Raw genomic sequence first — 26,554 nt, 5'->3', positions numbered from 1 at the left:
GTGAGCAGTACAATTATATGCATCAGCATCAACTGTTGGCACAGGCTTTATAATACAGATGAAAAGTCCCTGCAGGACCAAAACCTCACAGAGATGTGAGAGGAAGTCTGGGAAAATGTTCAATACAGTAAATTGGAAACAAAGAAAGTCAGCAGTATGTACAGCTGCAGCTACAATGACCCTGCTAATGAGAAAATCATCATTTATCAGCAGCCCGCAGCCTTAATAAAAGCAGCACGCCTCTTTAGCATATGCTAATCTGCTGTAGCATCCATATGTTAGCATGCTGTGCTCCACACACAGTTATATGGGATGTTTCCAACTTCTGTGCCAGGTGTGTTTTGAGCTACAATAAGGAGGATGGATGTTGTATCAGTTACTATTTATGAGATTAATAAATGATGAGCTGTGAGCAGAGATCAGAGGTCTCATGTTGAGCTCTGACATGTTTTTATAAGATACAAAAGTGTCTCTTGGGATTTCCTCATCCTTTTATAATTTGTACTTAAACAATGTAAAGTGTTTGCAATAAACTAACTTTCAATCACACAGTGTAGCTCTCTTCTTATTTTGTTGCTTGAGCCTTCGTCTGTGGCCCGCCCTACCAGCTGGAGCTCGTTTCTCCTTCATTCATAAGGGAGCCTTGCATTTAACCCTAAACAAACACATTTCGCAATGGTTCATTTTATGTTTTCGTTCATGCTGCAGCAGATTTTATTTTGTGAGGACGGGTGCACAAGTTTTATCCATTATTCATTGAATTGTTCGTGCTGATCATCTCTCTCACTGTAGCTGGGCAGGGACCACTGGTTTTTATTTCCTTTTATTGCTGGTAGCTTATGATGAGATGAAATAAAGCATACACAGAATAACACACTGCTTGCTAATCTAATTTCATTTAAATTAGTTTAAATGTCTTTTTTTTTTAAAGGGAGTCAGTGTATGAGGATCTTTAGTTTTGCTGATTAGCAGAGAAACAAACAGAACAAAGAGCCAGAGCTGCTCATAAAAAGTCCCTTTAACAACACTTTACTGCCTGTTAAAAAATATGGTACTAATTACCAGTGCTGATGGTCACCGCCGTGGTTGAAATGTGAACGGCACAATTAGGAGCAATCAGGGTGAAAGGAGGGGAAAAAAAAGACAGTTTCATTTCCTTGACTTTTATTATTATGTTTTTTTACTCGCAGCAAATCAGCGTTTTACAAATCTGAGCAGCAAGATCTGCAGATTCATGCAGACACCAGTGCCACACTGTTCTGAGGAAAGACAAACCAACAGGCAAAGTGTGTTAATAGAGCATTTTCTGACTATCAAAATCAGGCAAAACTAGCACATTTATGGAAAATACTTTTCTTCTTTAAAGATCTATAACTAGAGGCAGGAAAAAAAAAGATTTTGGTCAAAAGTTGCTAATGTACAAAATACAGCATGACGGCTACACAAGCCTCCATTACTCCGCTCAATTAAAATTTACTATCTGGAAAGGCCGAGTGGGGAATATATCTAAATGATTTCAGAAACATATCTCAATTACACTGTAAACATCTAAATTACTTCAGCAACGTAGTAATAGTGTCATCTCATTACTGCATCTTTTGTCAAATGTAATTACATGAAAATCAAAAGCATGAAAGGAGCAAATTTAATCAAAAACATTTAGGCCATGAGAGCAGCAACACACACACACACACACACAGAGGGGGAAGGAGCTGCTACACGTCACTGACTGGAATAAACATTTTTTCTTCCTCTGTCTGCGCTCGCTTTTCTTATGGCTCATTCAGACAATAGGCACACCGTAAAACTTCAAACAAAGAATGATGGCGGGACGAGCAAACAGCAGACATCAGCCACAGAAGAGAGAGGGAGAGAGAGAGAGAGAGAGGGAGAGGACGGCTGGTAACGAGGTAACAGACAGGGTCAGACTGCTGTGTGGGGCTGGAGCTCCTCTCCAGGACCTCCAACATATGAAATGTTTGGTTGACTGCTCAGCAACCTGAAAGGAGATTTGGGTGCAATGTGAAGGTAAACACCAAATAATTTTTGGAATGATCAAATTTCAAATAATCTGTGCAAGCTCTGACCATCAGCAGCTTCAAACACTAAAATCCAACCCCTGAAATAAAATACTGATACTGGATGTGGCTGGGCTCACACCGCACAGGGAAACACAAATCCTGGAGTTGGTCTCAGTTCAGCTCATCTGTGTGTCAGTGTGACGCTGTGTGGAAAGAGAGGGGGGGTAGGTCAGGTGGGCTGGACGGTGGAGGACAGAGGTGGGACTCTAAGGGAAGTTGGTGGGGAAGAGGCTGAGTGGCTGGCTCTCGTTGGTTGGCAGAGGGGAGCGGTAGCCCTCAAAGTTGCGTGGGATGCTGCCGCTGGTGGAACCCGAGCTGTTACTGAGGGTCTCGATGCTGCCCTCCCTCTGGAGCTCTACAAGGAGAAACACACACAGGCATCAGTTCATCAGTTAGAAGAAAACACAAAAACCTGATTATAAAAGTCATTGAGTGGTTACGTATCAGGCGCTCAGGTGCAAAGACCTTAAAGGAGACTTTTTTTAGACTTTCTATAACTGATCTAACAACAAAGTGAAATGGTTGAAGACACATGGTTAGCTGATGGAAATAAATCTTCCCCAAGCCCAGTCTCTTATAATACTTCACTCACAGCGTGCAGACTACAAACTGGCTTTAACTCTGGCCCACATCAGTTGTTTGACAGATGTATCGGTCTGCTGATATTATCAGCCAACATCAGTATCAGAGTACATGCTGATGTGCCAATCATCATGTTCTCTATACAGTATAACTTTACAGCCGACTGGTATGTCATGTAGTATGATAGTAGGCTACTAAAATTCTACATTTTTCTTAGTTATAAGAATATAATTACTAACATTCTCATGGTTCTACATCCAAATAAAGTGTTTTAGTTTATCTGAATATATCATATGATCATCTGTAAAGAAAACTTTGCTAATCAAGTCATTTATCAGTCAACCTGTTACAAACAAGAAGAGAGGAAGAGAAAACATTTCTGAAAGCTAGCAAGTAGCAGTTAGCATGTTGGTAGATGATTTTAGTTTTTTTAAAAAGAGAAAATCTTGTCACTATTGTGACCATAGGCTATCATTATATGTAAGATATGTTCATAACTGTCAGTACACCCCCCCCCCCAGGATTGGTCCGAACCACTTGATGTTCAGTTGGAAACACATAGCTTGAAGCCTGACAAGGTGGATTTGTGTGTTAGTGATTTAATAAAGGCAGTTTTCTTTTAGGGTAAATCTGCTAGAATAAAGAGAATAAAGGGTTAAAGGGTCGCGAACATCCCAGAAAACAGTTAAAAACAGCAGAAAGCAGCATGTTGCTCAGAAACTGTGTGGCAGTCTTTAACCTGAGGGACACTGGTGCCCATAAACACCCATAACTAAAGCAATCATTTGACTTGTGAGTGAATGCCAACTGTACCCTTTCCCACTGAAGACAAAAGCCAGATGTTAGCAGGTTTTTTTGTTCAGTGTCAAAGGGGCTTTAAAAGAACAAATTCATTCAACATTACAGGAGCTGTGAGGAGATCATAAATGTTCTGTATATGTGCAAACAGGACAGACATTGTTCAACATGCAGTATGAAGGAGAAGGAGCGAGTGATCCCTGGAGTTCCCCTGCTTGCTGCTCTGCTGTGAATTACTCATCAGACCACAATGAACCTGCGTTTGTGTAAGAAGCAGATGAAGTCCACATCTGTGGGATTAACCCACAGTGTCAGTGGACATCAGTCATTCTCAGACACAACCAAACTTTCTCTGGGTGACACAGTGCATATCTCTGACATGTCACGCTGCTCCACAGCCCCCGCCGGCCCCCGTCATCCCTCACAGCTCGGTCAGTCCAAGCAGCTCTGGCCGAGTTCTCTCCATAAGGAACTCATTACTGTTATTACATGCTGTAAACCATATCCGTCGATATGTGGACGGAATGGCGTGCGCGTAAGTGGCAGCGCAGTATTAAGACAGTGATGCATGTAGTGTATGGTGACGTCCATCAGGCGTCTGGAGCTGCGTTTAATCTGCTGCTGCCGGCCGGCTGGTCCACCACGCCCTGGAAACACGCAGCAGCGCAGGATCTGCGATGGAGAGTGACTGTCATCGACAAATTGAGAGCAGGATTGGATAATGCATGTACACGAGAGGAAAAGTGTGCACGGTTAATGTTCAGGTGGGTTTGCAGAGGATCAAAGGTTTTCAGGCAGATATATGGTCATCTGGGGACAGAGCTGCATGTGGATGTGATGAGACAACCAACCTCGTTTGTGCCAATACACTAGTGGTGTGTAGACTTATATTTACATTAGAATGATCAGCTCTTGGGTTCAGCTGATTCTGTAAGACATTTGTGTGAACTGTTAAAGGCCAAAATACGCTCACAAATGTTTTATTGATACATTTGCTCATTGTGTCCATAGCCATCTGGTCTGAGGGGACCCAAAATAAGATTTTATTGTAGTATAGGACTCATAAAAACCTTTCCTTCATAGGTTTGCTGCATTTTCAACAGTGTCCCTGTCTACTACTGTGTGTGATTACTTTCAAGTCATAGAAATGTGCAGTTTACAAAATAAAATGAGACACAATTGCTCCAAAATCAAAATGCCATACCTCTTTATATCCAAATCACTGATCAATCGGCACACCAATGTGTTGCGCATCTGAACATAGAGGTCAGTGGGGACAAACTTTTATTGCGTTATTCATTTTTGTTTCAGGTTGTTGCTTTCCCAATCCTCAGGTCACAGTGACCTTTGACCTTCAAACACAAATCAGACAATCAACAAATCAGAGAGAGCTTTAGGGTTTCCAAAGGGAGGATGTAAACACTACGCCTAATGAAAGCTCTGTGTGATCTGGTTTGCCCTTTTACTTTGCTCTCTGTCTATCAAGGACTACAGGTGGAAAAACAGCAGCTTTACTAAAACCTGGTAGACATCTCTGCTTGTTTTACATGAGGCTAACGTTTTTGTTCAAGTAAAGATACATTATCTGTTTAAAAGCGTTTCCACTGCTGCACCGTTATGACTCCAAGCTTCTGTCTGTCATAAACTTGCTGCATGACACACCACTGACCTAGAGATGAACAGGAATCCTAATTAGCTAAAGAGTCTTTATTGAATCCTCGCAGCGCTGACGTGAACCGCAGCATGTGTTTAATGCGTCCTGCAGATGTTTTGCAGCTAATGTGGATGCTGTCTTTGTCATGGTGGGTATGCAGGAAGTGGGAGCTTCTTACTTTAGCTCAGGAAACCTAATACAAACCACACTGTTATTATCCCAGCTGACACGCAATGTGCCACAGTGTGGTGTTATCCCAGCCTGCCGCCGGCTCTAACCCCCCCCCATAATTCCCCAACACTACAGAGGGCAGAAACCCTGCAGTAATCCTAAGCAGAGGCGAGGAGCTGTGGGTTCAAACAGTATGTGGGGCCATGCCGGTACATCACTCACAGTAGTTAATCCATTAAAATGGCTTTTAAATGTAGTCAGTGTATCTTTTATGTGTATATTTTCCTTCTTGTCCCAGACCATGATCTCAGCAAACTGCCCAATTCTGCCTGTTCAGTGTCACACACTCATGAATATCCAGTATCACAGCACACGCTCTGCAGTGCCGAGGTTTATCTGTAAGAATATCGGTCATCTGTAATGATATCATTTTTCCAGTCACGGCTCCAGGCAAGCAGAGACAAGTGCTGGAGCCACTGAGACTGAGCCTCACCTCTGCAGCCCTGCTCCAACGCTCCTCACCTCAGTATCAATGTGACACTCAGGGGGCGCACAGTGTACTCTTATTTTTTTTTTTACTATTACTGATCCTTCTGCCAAGCCATCACTATCACTGCTTCCTGCAGCACTGACCATACAGGCCAGCCAGTTGCCCTCCCAGCTAGCCTTTTTGCCAGCCGCGGCTAGTCCAGCTGGACATGCACTGTTGCAGTGTTATTGTAGGCGCTGTAAGCTGCTGAGCACCCCAGTAAAGCCCTAAAGGCCCTTTCTAGTGCTGCCTAATCCACCTCATTGTGTGACGCCTACCAGCTATTCAACAAGTCTTAACCTCTCACGCCCCCGACACAATCCCCCAGCGCTCTAATGTTGGGGATCTTTTCCTCTGGGGCTGATGTCACAAGGTAAAGTAATATGGTTATTTACAAGGCGGTTTTGTCTGACATGATGTGTAGATAATGCTGTTCTGGAGGGAGGCCAATGAAGAAATAGAAACTACTGTAGGGTTTGACTGATACAGGCTTCTAAAAGATGTCTGGTCATAGCAGAATAATACATATTCTTATCTTTCTTATATATAAAAAGGTAATTTTCTGTGTCATTCATGATGTATTTGAAGTTTCCAAGTCGACAGCTGACACTCCAAATAAACACTCCAAATAAAATGAGATACCGGCTGTTTATGGCCTAATCTCAGGAGTCAGTCTACTCCTGCTGCTGTTGACTCTGCATGGCTTCTGGGACTGGAGCCGTGTTCTGGGACGACACCACTGGCCAAACATCAAAAGAAACTGCAAGTCAACACAAGATGCAGAGTTGAAAAAGCTATCAGTAAAACAGCAGCAGATGCCACAGCTGGAGATAACAGGGAGGTTTTTCAGGCCAGAGCTGCATAGATGGAGGGGCGGGGCTTCTCGGCAGGGTTCGAAAAAAAAAGTAGGAAAGCTGATGTTTTTCTGAGATGTGTTCTGCTGCAGTGAGTTAATACCTCATCATCTGTCTGGACATATAGAAGGAATGGAGAACACTGCAGTCTGCACCCTCGGCTGTGAACAGGCCCTTAATCCTCTTATACACTCACACGTACAGACCGCAGCATACACACTTTCACTTTCAGACAAACACAGAGGCTACATCACACATACATCTAAAAGCACAGGAGAAGTTCGTGCAGGTCCAACATTATTGTTTTCACTGTCAGATATGTTCTTTCTACGTAAATTAGATCCAAGTTGAATGAAAGTAGAACAACACAGGTTACTTGCTTTGTAATAAACCTTTGACTCTAAAGCCAACCTTCAGTAGGAAAAGGCACTAATGGCCTATTCACAGATATGACTGGCTCCAGCACTGATTAGATTCCATCACATATTGAACACACAGTCAGCATCACCTCAATGACATAGATGTCACTTTTCTACACATATATAATCATATATAAAAATCAGCATGTGTAGCACTTATTCTAGCCTGAGAAATGATGCCTATAGGCCACCTCAAAGTCAGTGACATGAGGCAGGATGAGAGCTGGAGGTACCTTTTCAACCTTTTCAATCAGGAGACCTGGGTTTGATTTTCTGTTGTTTCTGCTGTTTCTTTTATTCTTTTTTTGTTTTTGTTTACTTTAGCTATGTCTCACCAAAGCCATGATCTGGTTGTTGTCACCACAGCATCACAAGGCTGTCCCATTTAGAAGAGTTCCTAAAATGCCTGCTTCTTTTACTACTAATGAAGGCTGCATTGTCCTTCATGGCTCAGCATATCCTAGGATTCATTGCATGCCATCCAGCGTGATTCTTTTTACAATAGAACACAGTAGAAAAACTAAACTCTAGTGGACAAAGCCTACTTTTCCCTTATTATACAAAACTGATGCCTAAAGGTGATTTTTTAGACCATGTGTTCATATGGGACAATGGTCATCAATGTAAACAGGACACCAAGGTGTCCAAAGTGTGCGGAGTTTTAAGTGTAAGTACACCTTCACATTCAAAAATCCTGATCCAACAATCAAGTCTGCCAACAAACCTGACTCTGTGTGAGGGTAGGACTTTGTCTTTGTAAACTCACACAGAGTTTCACATACAGAACACTTCCTGACACTGGCAGTCATATGCATGTTGCGGTGAGACTCACCACAGAGAAGGGGGGATCTAACAAAAAACATAAAGGAGCTTTAAATCAGAGTCTCTGTGCCAGCCAGACTGGGTAGAGCCTCATCCACTCATCCATCCACTCACCCACCCATCCATCCCTGTGATGGGGGCAGTAACCCATAGCGACAGTATACTTATCCCAGCTGATTGTTTCTGTGTTTTTACTTTAATCTCACCGTTGGCCAGCTGCCTCTGATTAGTGCTCTCACGTCACATTCCAACCCCCAATGGTGTCACATACACGCATTTACACACAACTGCATACAATACATATAGTACAAACTAGTATTCTACCAAATGTGGTTGCTTTAAGATTGAAGCATTTACTTTCAGACTGTCCAGAAAATCAAAGCGGTAGTTCAAACTATGTGTCTATCCACTTCTCTGTTTTCTACCATTTATGTGTACTTAGGTTTGTGGTGAGCTGGCTAGAACAGACATTCTAGGGATCCTGCAGTGTTTCTTTTAAAGTTAACTTTAAATGAAAGATGGCCAAGAGACATTCTGATCAGACGCCCAAACCACCTCAACCAGTTCTTTTTAATGAAAGGTAGATCTAATCCAGGCTGTCTCTGTAGCCTATATCAAAACTTATGACATGGGTGAGGACATCCTGCTGTCATCTTGTGGACCCCCTACAGGGGATAGGAGACTGGCTGCACAAGCAGCAGCGGCAGCAGCCTGGGTGTGCCTGCAGTGGCATGGCAGTGTCATCTCTAAGGAAAAGATACATAAATCGAGGGTAATGATTTTTCACTTTTTGCCAGAAAAAACATCAGAATATGAAAGCAACATGATTAGTTTTCGGAATAGGCTACAAATTTCAGAATTTCTTAAGCCACAAACTGCATTGATTTTTCTGATCTATAGCAGTGCATATTCTAACCTAAGATACAAAGATCAGCCATGCCAATGATATATGTAAAAATACCACTAAGAACAACGAGTCAGGGATGTATCAAAGCAGCACTATATGAGCTCTGGCTCTGTACAATCCTTAGAAAGCCGTCCAGTTGGATGACTGAGGCCACATTAGTGGGAAAGCTCATTAACATCTACCGGAGATCATCCTGATGGACTGTGAAAAGCCAGGCTTAAGACACCCTTCTGTGTAAAGGACAACACACATTAATGCGGCTGGAGACACACACACCATATACAGGGGAGATGGAGTGTGTCAGCCGAGCCTCGTGCTGTATATTGAGGCCTCTGTCATTTGATGCAGGGTTTAAAAGCTGGATCAAGCCGGGCCAATCCCTTATTTTTGTATTCATTCACGATGATCCATCAGTCTACATTTTTTCTGAGTACACAGAGGCACAGAGATGCTTAAAGCACCTTTAACAAAACACTGTCCAGCCCACATGCTGGAAAGTTGTCTGCAGAGACGCCTGATGGCCTCAAGCTCCAACCCCTCAGGGTAAACCACAGCCAGCAGCAAGTCCCATGAATCATGCTACTCAACAGGTTGCGTGATTAAGGAACAAATGAAAAAGAAAGTAAGTGATTCATGAGGCTTATTCAGACCCCTGAGTGGGGACTTTCTCTCCGTCTTCTCTGATCGTATATTCTAAGCTTCACCAGCTCCATATACACAGCTGACCACAGCTTTCCCAGCGGCTGCTCATTAGAGTGTGTTATAAGGGGTGCCAACAACAGGCTGGGACACTCCTGACACTCTATGTGGGCCGCTTTGAATTAGCCCTCTAATGAAAACCTAGTGGTGACCCATGCTTTGACTGGCTACTTACCCAAAGCAGACCGACAGCCGCCTCACCACCGGACACTGTGTGGAACTGCTTTTAAAGACCGACTGCTGCTCTTAAGACTTGAGCCAAAAAGAGTAACAACAGAGGCAGGCTATCAAATGGGAAACACAAATACACAACTCTATGCAACTTTGAAGGCAACGGTTGACAAAATTCCAACAATCCAAATTGGATGAACCTGTTCTTTCCTAAAAGTTTTCCTGGAGTGATTTTGAGGATGGTTCTGTTAGTTATTGCTTTAGCACTGTTGGTTTTTGTGTGTGAGACATTAACCTGCATAACAGGAAAGCGAGGGATTGGCCAGTCCTAACCCTGTATAAAACCTATACAACAGTCTGGTTTTGGTCAGGTCTTTTGCTTGCTGCTGTGCTGAAACTCTACCGGGAATAGATCATCACAATGGATTCAGTGAGTAGACATAACCTGTCGGGAATGTAATTTCTTGTTCCTTAATAATTGTTATTTTTGGATTTTTTTATGGTGAAATAAAAGATGTTGGATATGGTTTTCATCTCTGTTGTCCAAATCCAAACATAACAGAGTGTGCTTTCCTACAGTATATTTCATTATAAACCTTCTCCCTCTACATACACACTGATGAGCCAAATCATTAGGAAGACCTCCACCTAATGTGCTGCTGATCCATTGCATGCTGCCAACATTACCCTCATCCACCAAGGCAGGGATTCTACAAAGACTTCTGAAGGTGCCCAGTGAACCGGGACAGTAACAGTAGATGCTTGTGCATGGTAGGACCTGCAGGTACTGACCTCTGCTGACAGGGAGCACCATGACTCAGAGATTTCGGCCAAGTCATTCAAGGTATTAACAAACTTTTGTCAAAGTTGCTCAGGTTTTTATGCCTACTGTTTATCAAGTAGATTTCTTGTCACACATCTTTCTTGTAGAGGAAAGGTTGGTGGGAATTTTTAAAGTATAAAAAAATGGGCCTGAGGCTCACATAAGCATTTTAAAGTCATGTGCAGTAAGCATATTCAAATAGTTCTACTTGTGTAAGCACTTCATGAACAAACTGCCTATGTTAGAGAACAGGTCCCCTCCTGTAAACATCCTAACCTCTACGCATAAGCACATTGCATATGGTTTGACAACCTTTGACAACTATGTTGAGAGACCCCTGTCGATGGGTTTGGACAGGAAGACTGGTCTCAGCTGAAAAAGGTAGCTGGTGTTGGTGTCTACTGAGAAAACTGATGGACAGCACAGTGTCAGGAGCCTGTCCCTTATCATCACATCACAGGACTGACTATAGCTACACAATCACGCTACGGTAGCAGCCAGATAAAGCTGCTTCTGAACAGTGTGTCTGTATGTAACAGCAAAGGAGGGGCAAAACACAGTATAGAGTGTATGCATGTCCACAAGGTGGCTTGAAAGTAGTTAAACCAACGCCTGTCTCTGTCTTGACTGAGAATATAATGTAATTCATATTTAATACATAATTCATACAAGTTAATCATTTACAGTGCATTGAACTGATACACAAACACAAACTACTGGGATTCTCTGTCTAGGTATTAACTCAATCATGTTGCACTTCAGGTCACATAGAGCTTTTGCATCACAGTACATACAACGTAAATATAACTTAGACTGAAGTTTTATTTCAGCAGACGATGTGTAAGTGTAATCGAGCTTCTAGCCAAAAGCATGGCTAAATCAGCCTCACACTTAAACAGATTCCGTGCTATGTTAGTGAGACTGGATTCTCACTATTCTTATTCTTAATTTTTAACAACCAGCATAGGTCAAAAATGAAGGTGATGCAGAGACGTGAGCCAATCCCCAAATGACAGGCAGCTGCCAAGCTGTGTAGTTATGCAATAGCAGGCACTTCAACTTCCAGATCGGATTCTCTAACAGGCAAAACTTTCTCAAATCACAGTGTGGAATACAGATTTTGTGGTAAAGGTTAGATTGTGATTTGGAAGACAACATTGTGGTTACATTTAAACCACCTCCAGGCCACATACCCGATATAAACTTCACTACTTATGTCTCAGTAAATTGATCAAGGATTCTAAAACTCACCTCTGTCCCAGATCCCACAACTGAATCGGATGCTGTGTTGATAAATTGTTAACAGTGTCCCGATTTCGCTGTCTAAATGTACCCACTGTAACAGACATCGAACACACACACATTCAGGTCTGAGCAATGCTTTTTCTTAGAAGTGTGAAGCCAGAACAGCAGCAAATGAAAGCAAACTCATGTAGACCTACAGAGCCGGTAAGAAAAAGGCTCCATTAAGCATAACACTGTCGTACTATGGCTTACTTGTGTATCGGTTAACCCTAAGAGACACGCAAACACAAACTGTACATGCGTACACACACAAACAGTCAGAAAGGTGTGAATGGGAGAAAGTTCAGCAGGTCTGCACGGTATTAAGGAGCAGAAGGCCTTTGAAAAGCTGTGTGTGGACGAGAAGCTGGATACAAAGAGGAACCCCCATTTCACATGATTCCCTTTATACAGAGCAGAAAAGCTGTCACTCAGCAGTTTTAATAAACACATCTTGATGTGGCGTTGAACAAGGTTCACTTTTAACCTAGGCTTTAACCTTTAAGAACACAACTTCCTTTATCTGCCTTCATGGGAAGCACTTAGCTGTAGGTCAACAGAGCAGAAGATGGAAAGCCAGCAGGCACTGCACACACAGGGCTTGGCATGAACTCGCAGTAGCCCACAAAATATCTATAAAATAAAGTGTTACATTTGATATATACATTTGTTGTGATATTAAAGTACTTAAGTATAAAAAACCTACATTCAACTCTAAATAAATCTATGCTCATTATTATCTACTTTTATACACTGTAAAGTTTAGTTATATCTTGAGCCATTTAGGCCAGTACAAAGAAACAGACAGCAGCCTGGACACTAACATACATACACAAGCAGTTTTTGGGTGTTTTCACCCCAGTCACATTTTAAAGGTAGGGTAGGATTTCATTCTGATGCACTTTTTGTTAAATTAGTGTAACTTCTCTTTACAATCCTATAGCAACCGATTAGTTTGGCAGTTTCGCTTTAAAACGAAGAATATGAATCATCTGTGGAAGCTATAAAACACTAAAAAAAAACAATCCTACAAGGCGCCCCTGCGCGTATAGTAGGCTGGCTGTCACTCTCTTCCTGCTCTGCGCACCAGAGAGGTACGTGCATGATGGCCGAAGTCACAGACTGGTTGGGAGGCGTGGCTTCGGGAGAGCTCTGAGAGAAAGGGGCGTGTGTTTACTTTCAAAATCTGGCTGACTCTCACTGAGTTTTCAAAATCTCCTTCCCTACCTTTAAGTCAGTGTCCTGCTCCTGAAACCATTATGTATAAACATATTTCCAAGTGTGCACAGGTGTAGCCATCACTGGATAAAATGTGCATATACTATAGTCAGCTATAGTCATTTCATTATGTTTTTTAACCCAATGTATGAATGCACATCAAGAAGACGTGTCATTGTGTGCACATCTTCTTTCACACACATCAAACAACTTTTTAATAGATAAATAATGTGATGAAATCACATTTAGTAACATTTTCTGACTGAACTGAGTGATCTTTTTGATTGGATGTATTTTAAACCCTGTAAGCTGATTGTGATATTCAGAGAGTTATGTCTTTAAAATGGACTAAATATAGCAAAATTAATAAAGTCTCTATAGTCTACAGTGAATCTGTGACCAACCTGCATATTGTCAGCCTAATAGCATAACAGCATATCTCTCAATTTGGCCAGAAAAATGAGTTAGGCAGATTTAACGTTGACAATGTTAATGCTGGTTATGCGATGCTTTCGGAAAGGTAATATAAAGGTAACACTTTTTTACATATGGATGCTATATTGTTTAAAACCAAGCTCTACTATTACAAACAACGTTAATAAATAAAAGACCACCAGCCAGGGCTTCAAACACCTACAAGTATCATTTTGGACAATCTTCATCTTCAATGAATCACTCCAAAGATCTCATAATTAGGCTTATTTTCTAATTGGTGAATTATCTCCTTGAATTACCTTTGTTTGCATTTGAGTGACATGAAGAGATAAAGACAGATAATATTCTCTCTACAACATGAAGTATGCTTTTCATACACCAGCACTAATAGTTTTAATGAGAATTAATCATGGTGGAGCTTTAATCTTAGGCATATGGTTGCACAGAGATCCACAGTTAAAAATATAAACATGGGAAACATGATGATTTTGATCCTTAATTTGATGGACACACTTTGTTAAGTGTGTGCTGGCCCTTTAAATCAATGCTGCCCACCTCTAACAGAGAGCATATGATTATACTTAAATGTCTCATCCTGCTTAAACAAAGCCTAAGAAGCTGTCGTTCGTTTCCCAGCAGGGCAAAGCTATTAATATACAAAGATGGTCCCACAAAATACTCCATGCTTAATGTGTTGGACAGTTGAGGTTATTATTTGTTGAATAGTGTAATAAGTAACTAATGGAATGCTGTCCATCAGCTGACACTCACACTGGTGACAGGAGACAGTCACCACAGTGAGGTGAATGCACTGTGTGGCCCTCTGGAGAGCTGAGTATATATCTACACATGTGTGCAGGTAGACGTGTTCATATCTGGATATTCTGTTGACAGGAAGTTCCAGTGCAGAAAGCCTTACATCAACTCAGCTAAGCTGGCTCTCCATTATGTATCCTATCACTTATTCATGCCACCATATTTTATTGATACACACACACACCTACATGAAGGGTTATGTTAGGAGAGATTGGGTGTGTAATATAAATGTATACATGAGAGTCAGTGTGCATGGCTGTCAGAGGAATGTGTGATGGAAAATAACACATAGTCCTAATTTAAATATTACTACTATAGGAGATATGTGCTTTCACACAGTTTGATCAAGACAAACTGTTTTGTGTTACTGCAATCGTCATGGTAACAGCTTTGCCCTGATTATCGGCTGTCAGGAAGTGTGGGCTGCTCCATCGTCAGAGGGGAGACATGAGGAAAGGTTTAATGGAGAACAATATGTCCAAAGAACTACTTTTGCTTTAAGTCACTGTGGTTCAACAATCAATGAACTACAGCACTGGCTGGAAAAAGTGGTGACATTGAAGTTAGCAACGCCTAACCATCGGCTAGCAACCAAACCATGGCAGGAGGAGAGAGTGGACCGTGCTGCTGAATGATGATGTAAGCCGACATGCTGAATTTATAACCCAGTCTGACAACCATACATGTCTATCTCAGTGCACTTACTCAGGGCACACCTTGGAAGCCTTAACACACCATATAGAAGTTTTCAGGAACACATATCTGACAGTGATGTAACAGAGAGAACAATAACATCGTTTTAAGTTATCCCAGGAAATGTTTTCCTTCCTAGCTTTTGTCTGTAGGTAGTTTGAACCTGACCTGAATCAAAGGAAACAGCAGGATGATTGTAAATGCACTGGGGTTTAAAGGAGCTTTATTGCCCCATGATGCCCTAAATAATGTTTTCATTGTGGATTTGCATGAAAAACTTTTATCTTTCTAAGTTAGGATCCTGATATACTGCAAAACACATGAAGAGTTTGGTTCCAAAAAATTCCAAAAAGTTTTAAAACACGAGTTACCACCAACATAAACTTCACATGGGGTCTGTATTTAAAGTTCTGTAATCAATTTGTAACAAAACACGTCTCTCCGCGATGTTTCCCTGCACCGCTTCTTCCCTTTTTTCCCAATCCGAGACAAACGGCAGTCCTGATTTTCAGCACAACGCAACATTTCCATTCAACCAATCACGGGGCAGCTTTCCAACTGTCATGGCGGTGCCCTGTCAGTAGATAGAAAGTCCAGTCGTCTTTTAAATGAGTGTTTTTAGCTATGTGAAATGAATAACTTCGACAGTATCGATGAGCCAGTGCTCGTTCCTTCTGTGGGAAAAAAGCGTTCCGTACATAATTATAACAAGGAACACGTAAAGAAATTCCGAAACTCAGGTGGAGGGATAGTTTCCTGTTCGCATACTAACTTCAAATCAGTGGGTAAAACTGTAATGGGAAATCTGTCTTATAAGTACGATGAAAAGTCAGTCATATAAGCTGGAGAGACTGCTTGGAGAAAATGGCCTGGATGCAGTTTGAGTGACGGGTCACAGATCACAGAGAGTTCAGCTCAGCACAGCGACAGAAGCAGCAGCGACAACAAGTGTTTTTCTGCATGCCGATGGTGCTGAAGCAGATTGGGTGAAGTGGATTGCCCTCAGCCATGAGTCCATTTCTGATGCTGTGCACAAAGTGTGTCTCCAGCCCTCTTGTTGTCCGTCAGATCCAAAACAGACACGGAAGCCGGGGCTGTAAAAAGCGCTTCCCACCACTCTCACCATCTTCCTCTTTTCTCTTTCTCGCCCTAATTCTCTCTCTCACTCTGTGCTCGCTCACCCTCCTTTTCTGTGAACTCTGTGTATGTGTGTGTGTGTGTGTCTCCCTTGAGCGAGCTGTTAAGTGCAGTCTCCAAAAAAACTCCACAAAAGCCCATTTGCAGACACACACAAGTGCAGAGTGACACTAACACGCATAGACATGTATATATATACACAATTCCATACACACACCCTCACACATGTAGACACACACTCTGGTACACGCACACTTTTCACACTTCCCTCTGGGCAAACGAGGCAGAGTGGCAGAAGTGAGGCTGGGATAAATGATACAATGATATCCAGGCCTGACTTGTCAGTGGAGTTGAGAGAGAGGATGAGGAGGAGGAAGAGGAGGAGGAGGAGGGGCAGGCGGTGGCAGCTCTGAATACAGGAATTATTCTTCATCGTCTCACAGTGTCGCCGCACATTACGCTCAAACTCTCGCCTGGCAACGTGGAGAGAGAGAGGAGGTCCGGAGGAGGAGGAGGGGGGCGCTGAAGGGCAGCTATAATGACCACACTCTGCTTTCACACTCGCCATCTCTTCTCTCAGCACCATACTCTCTGGCCTCAGCCAGCCTCGCATTCCCCTTTCTGTTCTTTCACTTGGTCCCTAACGTCTTTTTTCTCCCCTCTCTTCCTCCCTGCGTTTGTTCTTTCTCTCTGTCACGGCAGGGCTGAGTAGCTTTCAGGGAGAGAGTGCTCTCATTTGCTCTCTCTCTGTCTCTCTCTCCTGTGCGCGCTTTCTTCTCTCTCTGGTTAAAGCGAGGGGACAACATGCCCCTCTGGGCATGTCACAAAATGATTAACTAATAGTTTTGAGTTAGTCAAGTATCCAAATGGTGTGTGTGTGTGGTCCATTGCGTGTGAACTTCAGTCTGCACATTAGGCCAGCTATTGAGATCATAGTCACAGTTATGCTATGTACAATATACATTGAGCTCCTTGCACATTCAGGCTGTGAAAAAGCCGGTAGCTAATGGCTGGCCATATCTACGTCAATTGAAAGATAGTGAAAGACTCGAGTAGATGGTTGGAGTCACATTTTGAGAAGGCACGTCTGATTCATTATTTATCCGGCAGGCTCTCTGGACAGACTGAAAACGACTTGAGTTCATGACAAATAGGACTGGCATGTTGAAAACCTAAACTATTATGTTCTGCTCCTTAAAGGAAACCAAAAGCAGACGCATCGAGCTCCCAGATGCCTTTTCCTTGTCTTACACAGGCCAAAGTGTCTCACTCATGTCCTTTAAATTCATATCTGTCCGTCGCTTGCAAAGGTCACGACCTTTGATGGAACTGGAGCCACGATCATATAAGCCCTAAGTAGTATGTGTGGATGCAGCAGTTACAATGAACACAACTTGTACAACACACTACCACCAGGACTAGAAAGATTCATTAGATCACAAACTCAGACAAATCTATCTTGCCAGGCTCAATGCTTTGTGCTTTCAGTTATGATGACGGAAATAAGTTTTTCTCTTAACCCTCGGGCGTCATTGGGGACTTTTTTGTCCATTTGGGTAATTTTTGCCTCTTTACCTGGCCACCATTTTATCTGTGTTGGTGCATATGGCACAATTTTTTGTAACAAAGACTCTCTCTAGACACATTTTAGAATTCCAATTTAAATTTTTCAAATACATCACCAGAACATGGTGAAACAAATTTACTACCCCTTTGTGTTAGGGGACAAAAACGTCCACTTCCAAAAAACTGCTATAAAAAATTAACAGATTAATATTTTTTTCTGCTTTTTTCTGCATAAATATGTTAAACAACTTCAGCCCTGCTCAAAACTACCAAACATTAAATCATTTTGAGGAATTTAACCCTTTCAATGCCAGTTACATTACTTTATGTCACAGTATTTTTTTTATGAAGAAAACTCAAAAAATGAGTTATTTTCCACAAAACAAAAGTTAGGTGGCATTATATTTATATCTGTCATGGATAGGTCAAAGATTAGCCAAAATTTTGAGTTTGATGCATTATTAGTTTTTGTGTAGTAGCAGTTTAAAATATATTTTCCACTTAGGGCCCATTAACTCCTATTATAATACTACATTTTTTAATATCATAGCTATAACAACATATAACCATGCATTTCTTGATGTAAGGGTTTCATTTTTGAAAAAAACAGTTAAATTTGACATTTTCTACTGTTCACCACTAAAATCAGCCATTAACCCATTATATTCCTATGCATAAAATCCTTGTGTTTTGTGGATGTGTTTTGGATTGTGTTCAGTAGGCTGTTTTAAGTGTGTGTGCATGTGTTTGTACACGTGTGTATGTGTCCATGGGTGTGCATACGTGTGTGTGGTGTGTGTGTGTGTGTGTGTGTGTGTGTGTGTGCATGCATCTGTGTGCTGTTTCATGTGTCTTTGCAGTAGTCATCGTTGGTGTTAAAACTTATGTATGTAATGTCTGATGAAGTTACTTCAGTATATACCATCCACAGACATACAAACACTCTTTCAAGCAAACAAAAACATGCCCCATTCTGTACATTTGCAGGCCACACTGATATCTTTTTACGTTTGGTTTCTGACTGGTTTTCTTGTACACAACATTTTATTGTATCCCTGACCACGCGTTGACTCACATCATAAACTCAACTGAAGTTAAATGAAGGATTGAAGAACATTATTTAGCAGAACTCTTTTTCAGGTCTCAACACACTTCTAGACAGCAAAGCGCAGCTGCAAGCCTGCTTAAGAGATCCTAATCAGCCTGCGAAAACACTTCGAGAGTGAGAGAAGGAGAGTTCAACACAAAGTCTTTGCGACCAACCCAACTGCAGGACAGCATGTTTGAATACTGGGAATGAAGTTGTTCTGGTCATGCTGTTTCCATTTTAGCTGTGGTCATATCCAAACTGTGGCTAATGATGGAAAACTATGCTGATGCTCTCAGTTTGATCAGCAGTTCATAGGAAACAATGCTCGTGCAGTTCATCAGTGATCAAAGCTGAACGAAATGCCCAAACGAAGCCTAAACACAAACAAGCAACAATCTCCATAAAGGACTTGACCATGAATTCATGGAAAATCAGCAGTTCACCTACACCTTCACTCCTTTGAGGATAAAAATGTCCACATTCTAGACAGAAAGGACAGATGGTTTCAAAGAGGAATCAAAGAAGCAATCTATGTGAAATTGAAAAATCACTGAGGAGGAGGGCTGAGGCATCAGCTCGCACCTGTTTACAGCTATGTCCTGTCATCTCTTCCTAGCAGGTTTCACCCCCATTCAAACCCTAATGATGGGCCGTCAACTAGTCCTGCACGTGGGCCCTGGCACAGTTTCTGGTTGTTAACTGTCCATTAACCAACAACAGGGATCTTAGTCATGTGACTTCCTGCAAGATCCACCCATAGAGGTCCTGAGAGCATAAAACACAGATTCCCCACCAAAACAGCAGCAGAACTAAAGAAGCCACTCCGGGGCCTGTCTAATAACAAACACTGACACAGATGGTCAGATCTAGAGGTTTAACGGTACATTTGACTGGACACCCATTATCACTGCATTTAGGCAAACGTCTTTATCCAAGCAGTTTCTGGGTGTTTTGGATTTTACAATATTTGTTCAAGTGTCTTCAAGGAAAAAATGAGAGCTTCAACTGCCAGAGACATTTAAGTAAAATTTGCTATTTTTCTCTCTAATATGCACATCCACTGTAGAATATTTGACACATGGTTCTTGGTCACAAGGGAGTCAATCACAGCGTCCTAGTTGCGTTGCTATACGTAGAATTATTTGTTTTTTTTTTACAGAGTGATATTTACCCAAATGCTTGATTTTCTGTACATTTTTAAGTCCAAAATCAATAACAATGATTTTATTAATTATGAACTGCCTAATTTAAAGCTTAGATTTGGTCAGCCTGTTACACTCATGCATTGAAGGACCACTCAACATTATAGTGTGATGGGAAGTGTACTATATTTGTATTCTTCAAAAAAAAAAAGGATTTATAGTATCAAAGCTCTTTCTAAACAAAAGAAATATATATATTTTTGCTGTTGTTCGTGTGCATTGCTGTATGGTCATGTGTGTATGTTTAGAACTGAAGCCAGCAGACGTCTGTATTGATTGATAGGAAAAGAAGGACCTCCAAGCCTGTGCACTCCCCCCGGCTCCTCCGCCCATCCCTGTGCGTTGTTGCTCTAATGATGGGTATCAGTGTAGTAAAACAAGGCTGAATAGCAAAGAAACCAGTCAGTCGGCAGGATAATAGCACGGCTTTGTGTGAAAGGAGTACGCAGCCAATTCAAATACAGGATGTATTGTGCGACCATTAAATCACACAGCTGTCTGAACAGGCGTGCAGTCTAGTTTCCATGTTTCCTTAATAGACCAATTAATGAGGTTTTCTGTGGAATGATTTATATAATAGCAAAAAATTAAAGAAGCTATTCATTGTTACATAATTGAAAAAGTTGCATGTGTTTGTCCTGTGCAGCTTGTTTTTAGGCTTCAGGCAGACATGGACCACTCATTTTACTGTACATTGACAAGAGAAGAAATTGACACCATGTTTAAGATGCATCAAGATACTGAAAGACCGTCTCGATGGTCATATTTTCCACATCAGATTGTATAAGTGCTATATGAAACATTTAATTCATTAAAATGACATCATCATTAAGTAAAATTAGGCCTTTTTACATTTGATTGATTTTCGAGATTACCATACATTTGGTACAAAGAAGTGAAATCCTCAGTCTGTAATATTTAGGGTCAATATGCTAATGTAGTGCGTGTGTTTACTGTGACAACATTTGATCTATAGCCACAAAAAACACTTTGTTTGCTTAGAGGTGATGGATTATTTTCACAAAAATCGCATGGCTTTGAATCATTGAATGCTCTGATGTATTGCTGTCAACACTGGTCTAAATAAGAGTCAGACTACTGTTTTTTTCTGTGTAGAAGAAGTAGGTTAATGTTCATTTCAAAGACAGGCAGATGCTGCCAACATAAAGTCTGCATTTAAAGTGTGTGTTTTCTCCTAAACAGGAACACAAAAGGCTTAGATTAATGCTGGTTAGTGGCCATGGTTTGAACACTTAAGCACTTGGCCTCACATCTGGGGATTAATCTGTGTTTCAGACATTATTTTTCAATAACCCAGGTGTTGTCATGAGTGTGGGCCAGAGCTGATGTGCTTAATCATTGTATAGACCTCCTATTCTAGCTCAGAGAGGGAAACATTGCATATTTTTAACCAACTTTCTGTCATTAGAGTGTGAATGAACTATGTCTCTCCTCCCTTCATGCAGCCTGATCTGACCTTATCCCAGCATAAGACAGTGGAGTCGTACACAGTCAGCCAGTGAGGACAGTGTTGCAGCGCTTCATGGTTCCAGGCAGGCACAGCCAGTGTAGTTGCTGTCTGCAGCGGACAGTTTCTTTTGGTTATATATCATTTTACAGGAAAGCTTTGAGCCACACATGGACAAGGGAGTGCTGGATACACACTTCATAAAAAGGAAAAACCTACGCAGCATAGCATATTTGCCACAGTATACTGTCTTTATCCTGCTTGATAGTACTGCAGTTTAGCCTTACTATAATGCTTTGATTGGTTGTTTTCAGTATCTTAAAAGGCAAAGAGCCCAATGCATTCTGGTTGTTGAAGTTTTGTATGCAATATTATTATTGAATTGAATATTATCATTACAGCAAACAAGGCACATATTTGTGTGTGGTGGTCATTTTTCCATACTACAAGCCATCAAGTGGGTGTGTGCAGTACAGTAGCCTTACACCATAATCAGCTATACCTAAACAAAAAGCACAGACTTAACAGCAACATACCTGTACCTTAAAGAGTGCTACAAATACCCAACTGCATAACAGCATGTTCAATCAGAAATATTAAGTAAGGTAATGTAAACTGAGGTATGATGATCATATAGCTGTCAGTTACCATAAATACCCATTTCCAGACAAACTTATGTAGACTTTAAAACTAAAAAAACACAAAGCAACATTAGAAATGGTCGCATCAGCTTAAATTGAACTGCTAATGATGATTTTCTGATCACACACACAGGTGCAGCACATGAAGATAAACTCTCCAGGTTATTCTGAAGCCCAAATGTGGACGTTCAACAGAAAAAATAATGAGTAGATGAACCAATTACTGCCCACAGGGACTAATAACTAAAGCAATTATGGTGCTTTGGAAATAAGTAACAATAATGAGTAATGTATTGCATTTTTCCAGTCAGCAGCCCCGACACCGGTTAGATCCATACAGCAGATTACAGACTCTTAGCAGCTGCCAGTGGCATTAAAACAATAAAGCATTATATGTGATAGGTTATTGTAATATACAGTGCACATTCATCAAATGGAAAACAAACACATGGTCCAAATGGCCAAATAGCATCGCTATTAAAACGCAATCCTGTCTGATATAATATTGATTAGTTAATGGGGGGTGAGAGAGAAAGATGGTGGCGTCTCTTTAACATAGCTATAGGCCGAGTGCATGCATATGTTCACACAGAGGAAACCTTCAATCTTCACCAAGGAATTACATCAACAGATATTTCCCTTTTCAAACTCCTTATCTTTCTCAGATTCTGCACACACATACAGAGCAGCATATGGCTGCGGAGCTGATGTTTTCTTTGAAGTGATAGCATCAGAAGTGCAGTGGAACTCTCCCAAAGTCTACATCCAGTGTGTCACCAAGCCAGAGAACTACAGTCAAGGCTCCAACAGCAAATTGCCAATTATTAAGTCATGGTGACTGTTTGGAACGCTGCCCGCTATCTCATAAATAATAACATTTTCCACAGCGTATGAGTATGACTGTGTGGCACACACACATAAGCAAGTATATGTTTGACCACATGATGTAGATATTAGGTAGTTGATAGAAACACATATCCATCAACACCACCTGAAATAATAGCAAACACTTGTACACACACACACAGTCTGCTAACACATATATGTGAAGGGCATAACTAATAAAATACAGGCCCACACATACACTGACACACTTGCATACACATTAAGAGCACGCTGGCATAAATTTGCACATACAGCTCAAATATAAACACATCAAATGGGTGGTTAGGGCTCAAATGTATGCATGCGCACAAACCTGTGTGTGTCATCCATCCACACACTGTACAAAAAACTGCTGGCATTAATAAAACCAACACGTGTGTCGGTGTGCAATGCACACAATAGGAAACGCTCGCAGCAGTTGTGTGCTGATAAGGCTCCCCCTAAATATTTGTGTAAAGTCGGCCGTTGAGAGAGCCAGCTGAGTTCTGTGCTGTGCAGACAGCCTTACCATTATTACTATTATTATTATTTTTATTTTCATTACTCCCAATTTCTTTGAGCTTGGATCCAACAAACAGAGCTGTACAAGAGGGTTTGGGTGGTCTCTTGTACTCTTACTTCATCAATCACACACTCTAAGCTCAACACACACACACACATTCAGCAGCACAGTTACATGAAAAACAAATATGAGTGCCGGATATTTGGCCATAATCCATCTTCCCTGCAGGAGTTGTGATGATACTAAAGTCAGAGAGTCAGCGTGGACTGGTCTCATGACAACCTACTGTTCCCTGAGAGAGATTATCCTCAGGAAAGGTGCAGGTTTCACCAAGTTAAACACGGGTTGTAAATTGTTGCTCCAACTTGAAATGTATGATATGGGTCATAAAAACAGAACTGTTAGGAAGGTGTTAGTAACATGTGAGGAACATTTTCAAAAGAATTTATTTCCAAGAAAAAATCTGAACATGTAAACCACATGGTCTGACTTTTTAAAGTGTAGCACAGCCAAGTATTACAACATTGGATGGTTAGGTCAAAGTGGACTTACAGCACCTGTTTATTGCCATGTAAGTGAAGTGGGATTCACATTACTAGGAATTTGCCTTAGTGATTGGTGCATACATAAGAACAAATAATAATTAACATGAAATAAGATAGAACTAAGATAAAATTAAGGTAAATAAACTAAAGTAAGGCTAAATTGTGTTGAGTGAGTTTTTTGCAAATATTTGTGAATTGTCAGTTTTTGTCTGTTTTTCCTTTTTGTGAGGTTTTTATTATTATTCTGAGCCACTAATAAATAATATGCCATCATAAATTAATTTGAAATAACCAAAGTTTATCCATTGTTTAAGTGTATGTAAGAACATAAGAGTGTAAAAAAGAGGCGCGAGTTCTCCTTGGTTGATGGGATGTGATTTGGATTGCAGACCCAGTTGTAGACCAGTAGACCTGAAGGACAAATGTTATAGAGGGAATGTATTTGTAGTGGTATTTATTCTTTTCTGCTTGCAGATGTAATTGGAACTCAGACATATAGACAGAACGGGGATAATGATTACCTTGTGTATGGATTGGAGTTTTAGGCCTAGGAAACTGCTCAGGGGCCCCAAAAAGCACATGTTTACTCTATATTGTTTGGGTTTACATAATTTGATTAATGACAATTTTGTTCGAAATCTGCACCATTAAAACACAGAGGTCTCTGTAGTGGCATAACAAATATAATATAGTTGTTTAGACAGTGTCAGAATACAATGTATTGTTTCTTGAAAAGTAAAGTATTTACATTTTCTGTCTGTTGACTAATATCTACTAACTTCTATATATGGTTAGAGTCAGTTGGGGCCAGAAAACTATTTTTGCCCTAGGGCCCTGGTGAGGTTAATTTGTCCATGGGCTTGATGGGGTCACAGTAGGAAACACGGATTTACTTGTTTATGTAGGAATTCATCAAACTGTTAAAGATGACAAATGGCTATATGTCTGTATCTGCTTAAAAAGACAGAGCAGTTTATTTACATACTGAACATTTTTGTTGCATGAAAATCCAAACAATGAGCGCCAGATTTAAATATCAGCTGATGACAGATTCTAACCAATACTATTATTATATTGTTCTGCACTCCAGCCATCGCTTCTCTAAACTTTGTAAACAAGGCAAAACCTATTCACAATTACTTTTTTGTAATATGTGCAAAAAAAAAAAACAAAACATGCTGCACCCATAGATAAATTAGAGTGATTGAATAGAAAGGTTTGTATTTCCTGTTGTGAACACATAGTGTCTCTTTCCTGGGAACCTCCTCTGATGCAGAGTGAGTGGCGCTGTGGCTAGAAGCACTCAGGAGCATGACAGAAACAGAATAAAAATGCGACGCCACTTAAAAAATGTGGCGTACTGTGACATGACAGGATGCAGATATGAGAAATGCATTTGTTCCTGCTCTCAGCTGAGATGCACCGTGTTGAGCATGAGTCCACTCTCCATATGGCTTCAATGGAATTTATGTTGGGCAGGCACCAATAAGCCAAATCTAGTTAGCAACATTATATCATTGGAGCCAAATCTAATTTCAACTCCAGCGTGTTTTAGTCGTCAGTGACTTCCCCACCTCCACCCCCACCTCTCCTCCGCCTCTTCATCTTCTGTTTTCTCCCTCTCCCTCTGTCAATCCGTCCATCTCTCTATGTGAGTGTCACCTGCCCTCCGAGCTGGCGACGCTGGGTCTCGGCCTTAGCGTGAGAGCCCCATTACTCTGACTAGAGGCTTTGTTTTCCCTGTGAATCTGCAAAAGTGTGTGAGTGTGTGTGTGTGTGTGAGTGTGTGTGTGCTAGAGGAGAATGTCAGAGAGATGGTGATTTGTTACATCAGCAAGCATTCCTGCTCCGAGTGTGTGTGTGTGTGTGTGTGTTTGGAGCCAGAAAAATGTTTGTTGCTGTGTTAGCATCTAAATCTGTTTTAGTGAATTATCATACGGAGACAGTTTTTGTGGAGGAAAAAAGAACCGTGATAGATAGCGCTGGGTCTGAATATATAATAGCGTAGACTGGGCTGAGACTAACTGTGTAAAAGTTTGAAAAGTTTTCAGAAAATTCACTCAGCAGTTGCGTGGAAACACAGGACAGAGTATGGGTGAGGTAAGTGTGTGTTTGCAATCAGGTTGAAGGTCTATGTTAATGTATGTGTGTGTGTTTAAGTACTGGGGCCGCTTCTAGCAAATGGAGACACTGAGCAAGATACCATCTGCCTCTGCCCATCTCACGCCAGACAGACACACACAGCCTTTAAACACAGTATACAGCTCACAACGGAAACACTTTAAGTGCACATATATTAACATGGAAATCCCAGTGACTGTAAATAATTAATTGAATGCCACAGATTTGGCAAAAAAAAAAAAACGTGCGTCTGACTTAAACCCAGAGGGGAGTGTACCATGTGTGGATCATATGTGGTCGGGATGACATGTTGACTGCTGCCTTGTTCCAATAGAAAGCCACAGGAAATCAGATCTTAGGAGCCATAGCCAAGAATATGTATTTTAACATTATTGCTAATGCTTATGGAGGAATACCAAAATGAAAAAAAGAGTGTACAGC

General features: G+C 41.2%; 1 protein-coding gene across 1 annotated transcript in view; it reads right to left on the bottom strand.

The window, feature by feature from the left end:
* Positions 1-1,147: 1,147 nt before the first annotated feature.
* bcas3 (BCAS3 microtubule associated cell migration factor) overlaps positions 1,148-26,554 on the bottom strand; it is a 275,077-nt gene continuing 249,670 nt past the window's right edge. Inside the window, exon 24 of the mRNA XM_028420472.1 lies at positions 1,148-2,436. Within this exon, the coding sequence (XP_028276273.1) occupies positions 2,288-2,436 (149 nt within the window). The 3' untranslated portion in view covers positions 1,148-2,287. The remainder of the gene's footprint in view (positions 2,437-26,554) is intronic.

Source organism: Parambassis ranga, chromosome 13 (genome assembly GCF_900634625.1).
Source record: "Parambassis ranga chromosome 13, fParRan2.1, whole genome shotgun sequence".
Taxonomy (NCBI): domain Eukaryota; kingdom Metazoa; phylum Chordata; class Actinopteri; family Ambassidae; genus Parambassis; species Parambassis ranga.
This window is presented reverse-complemented; position numbering and strand designations above follow the sequence as displayed.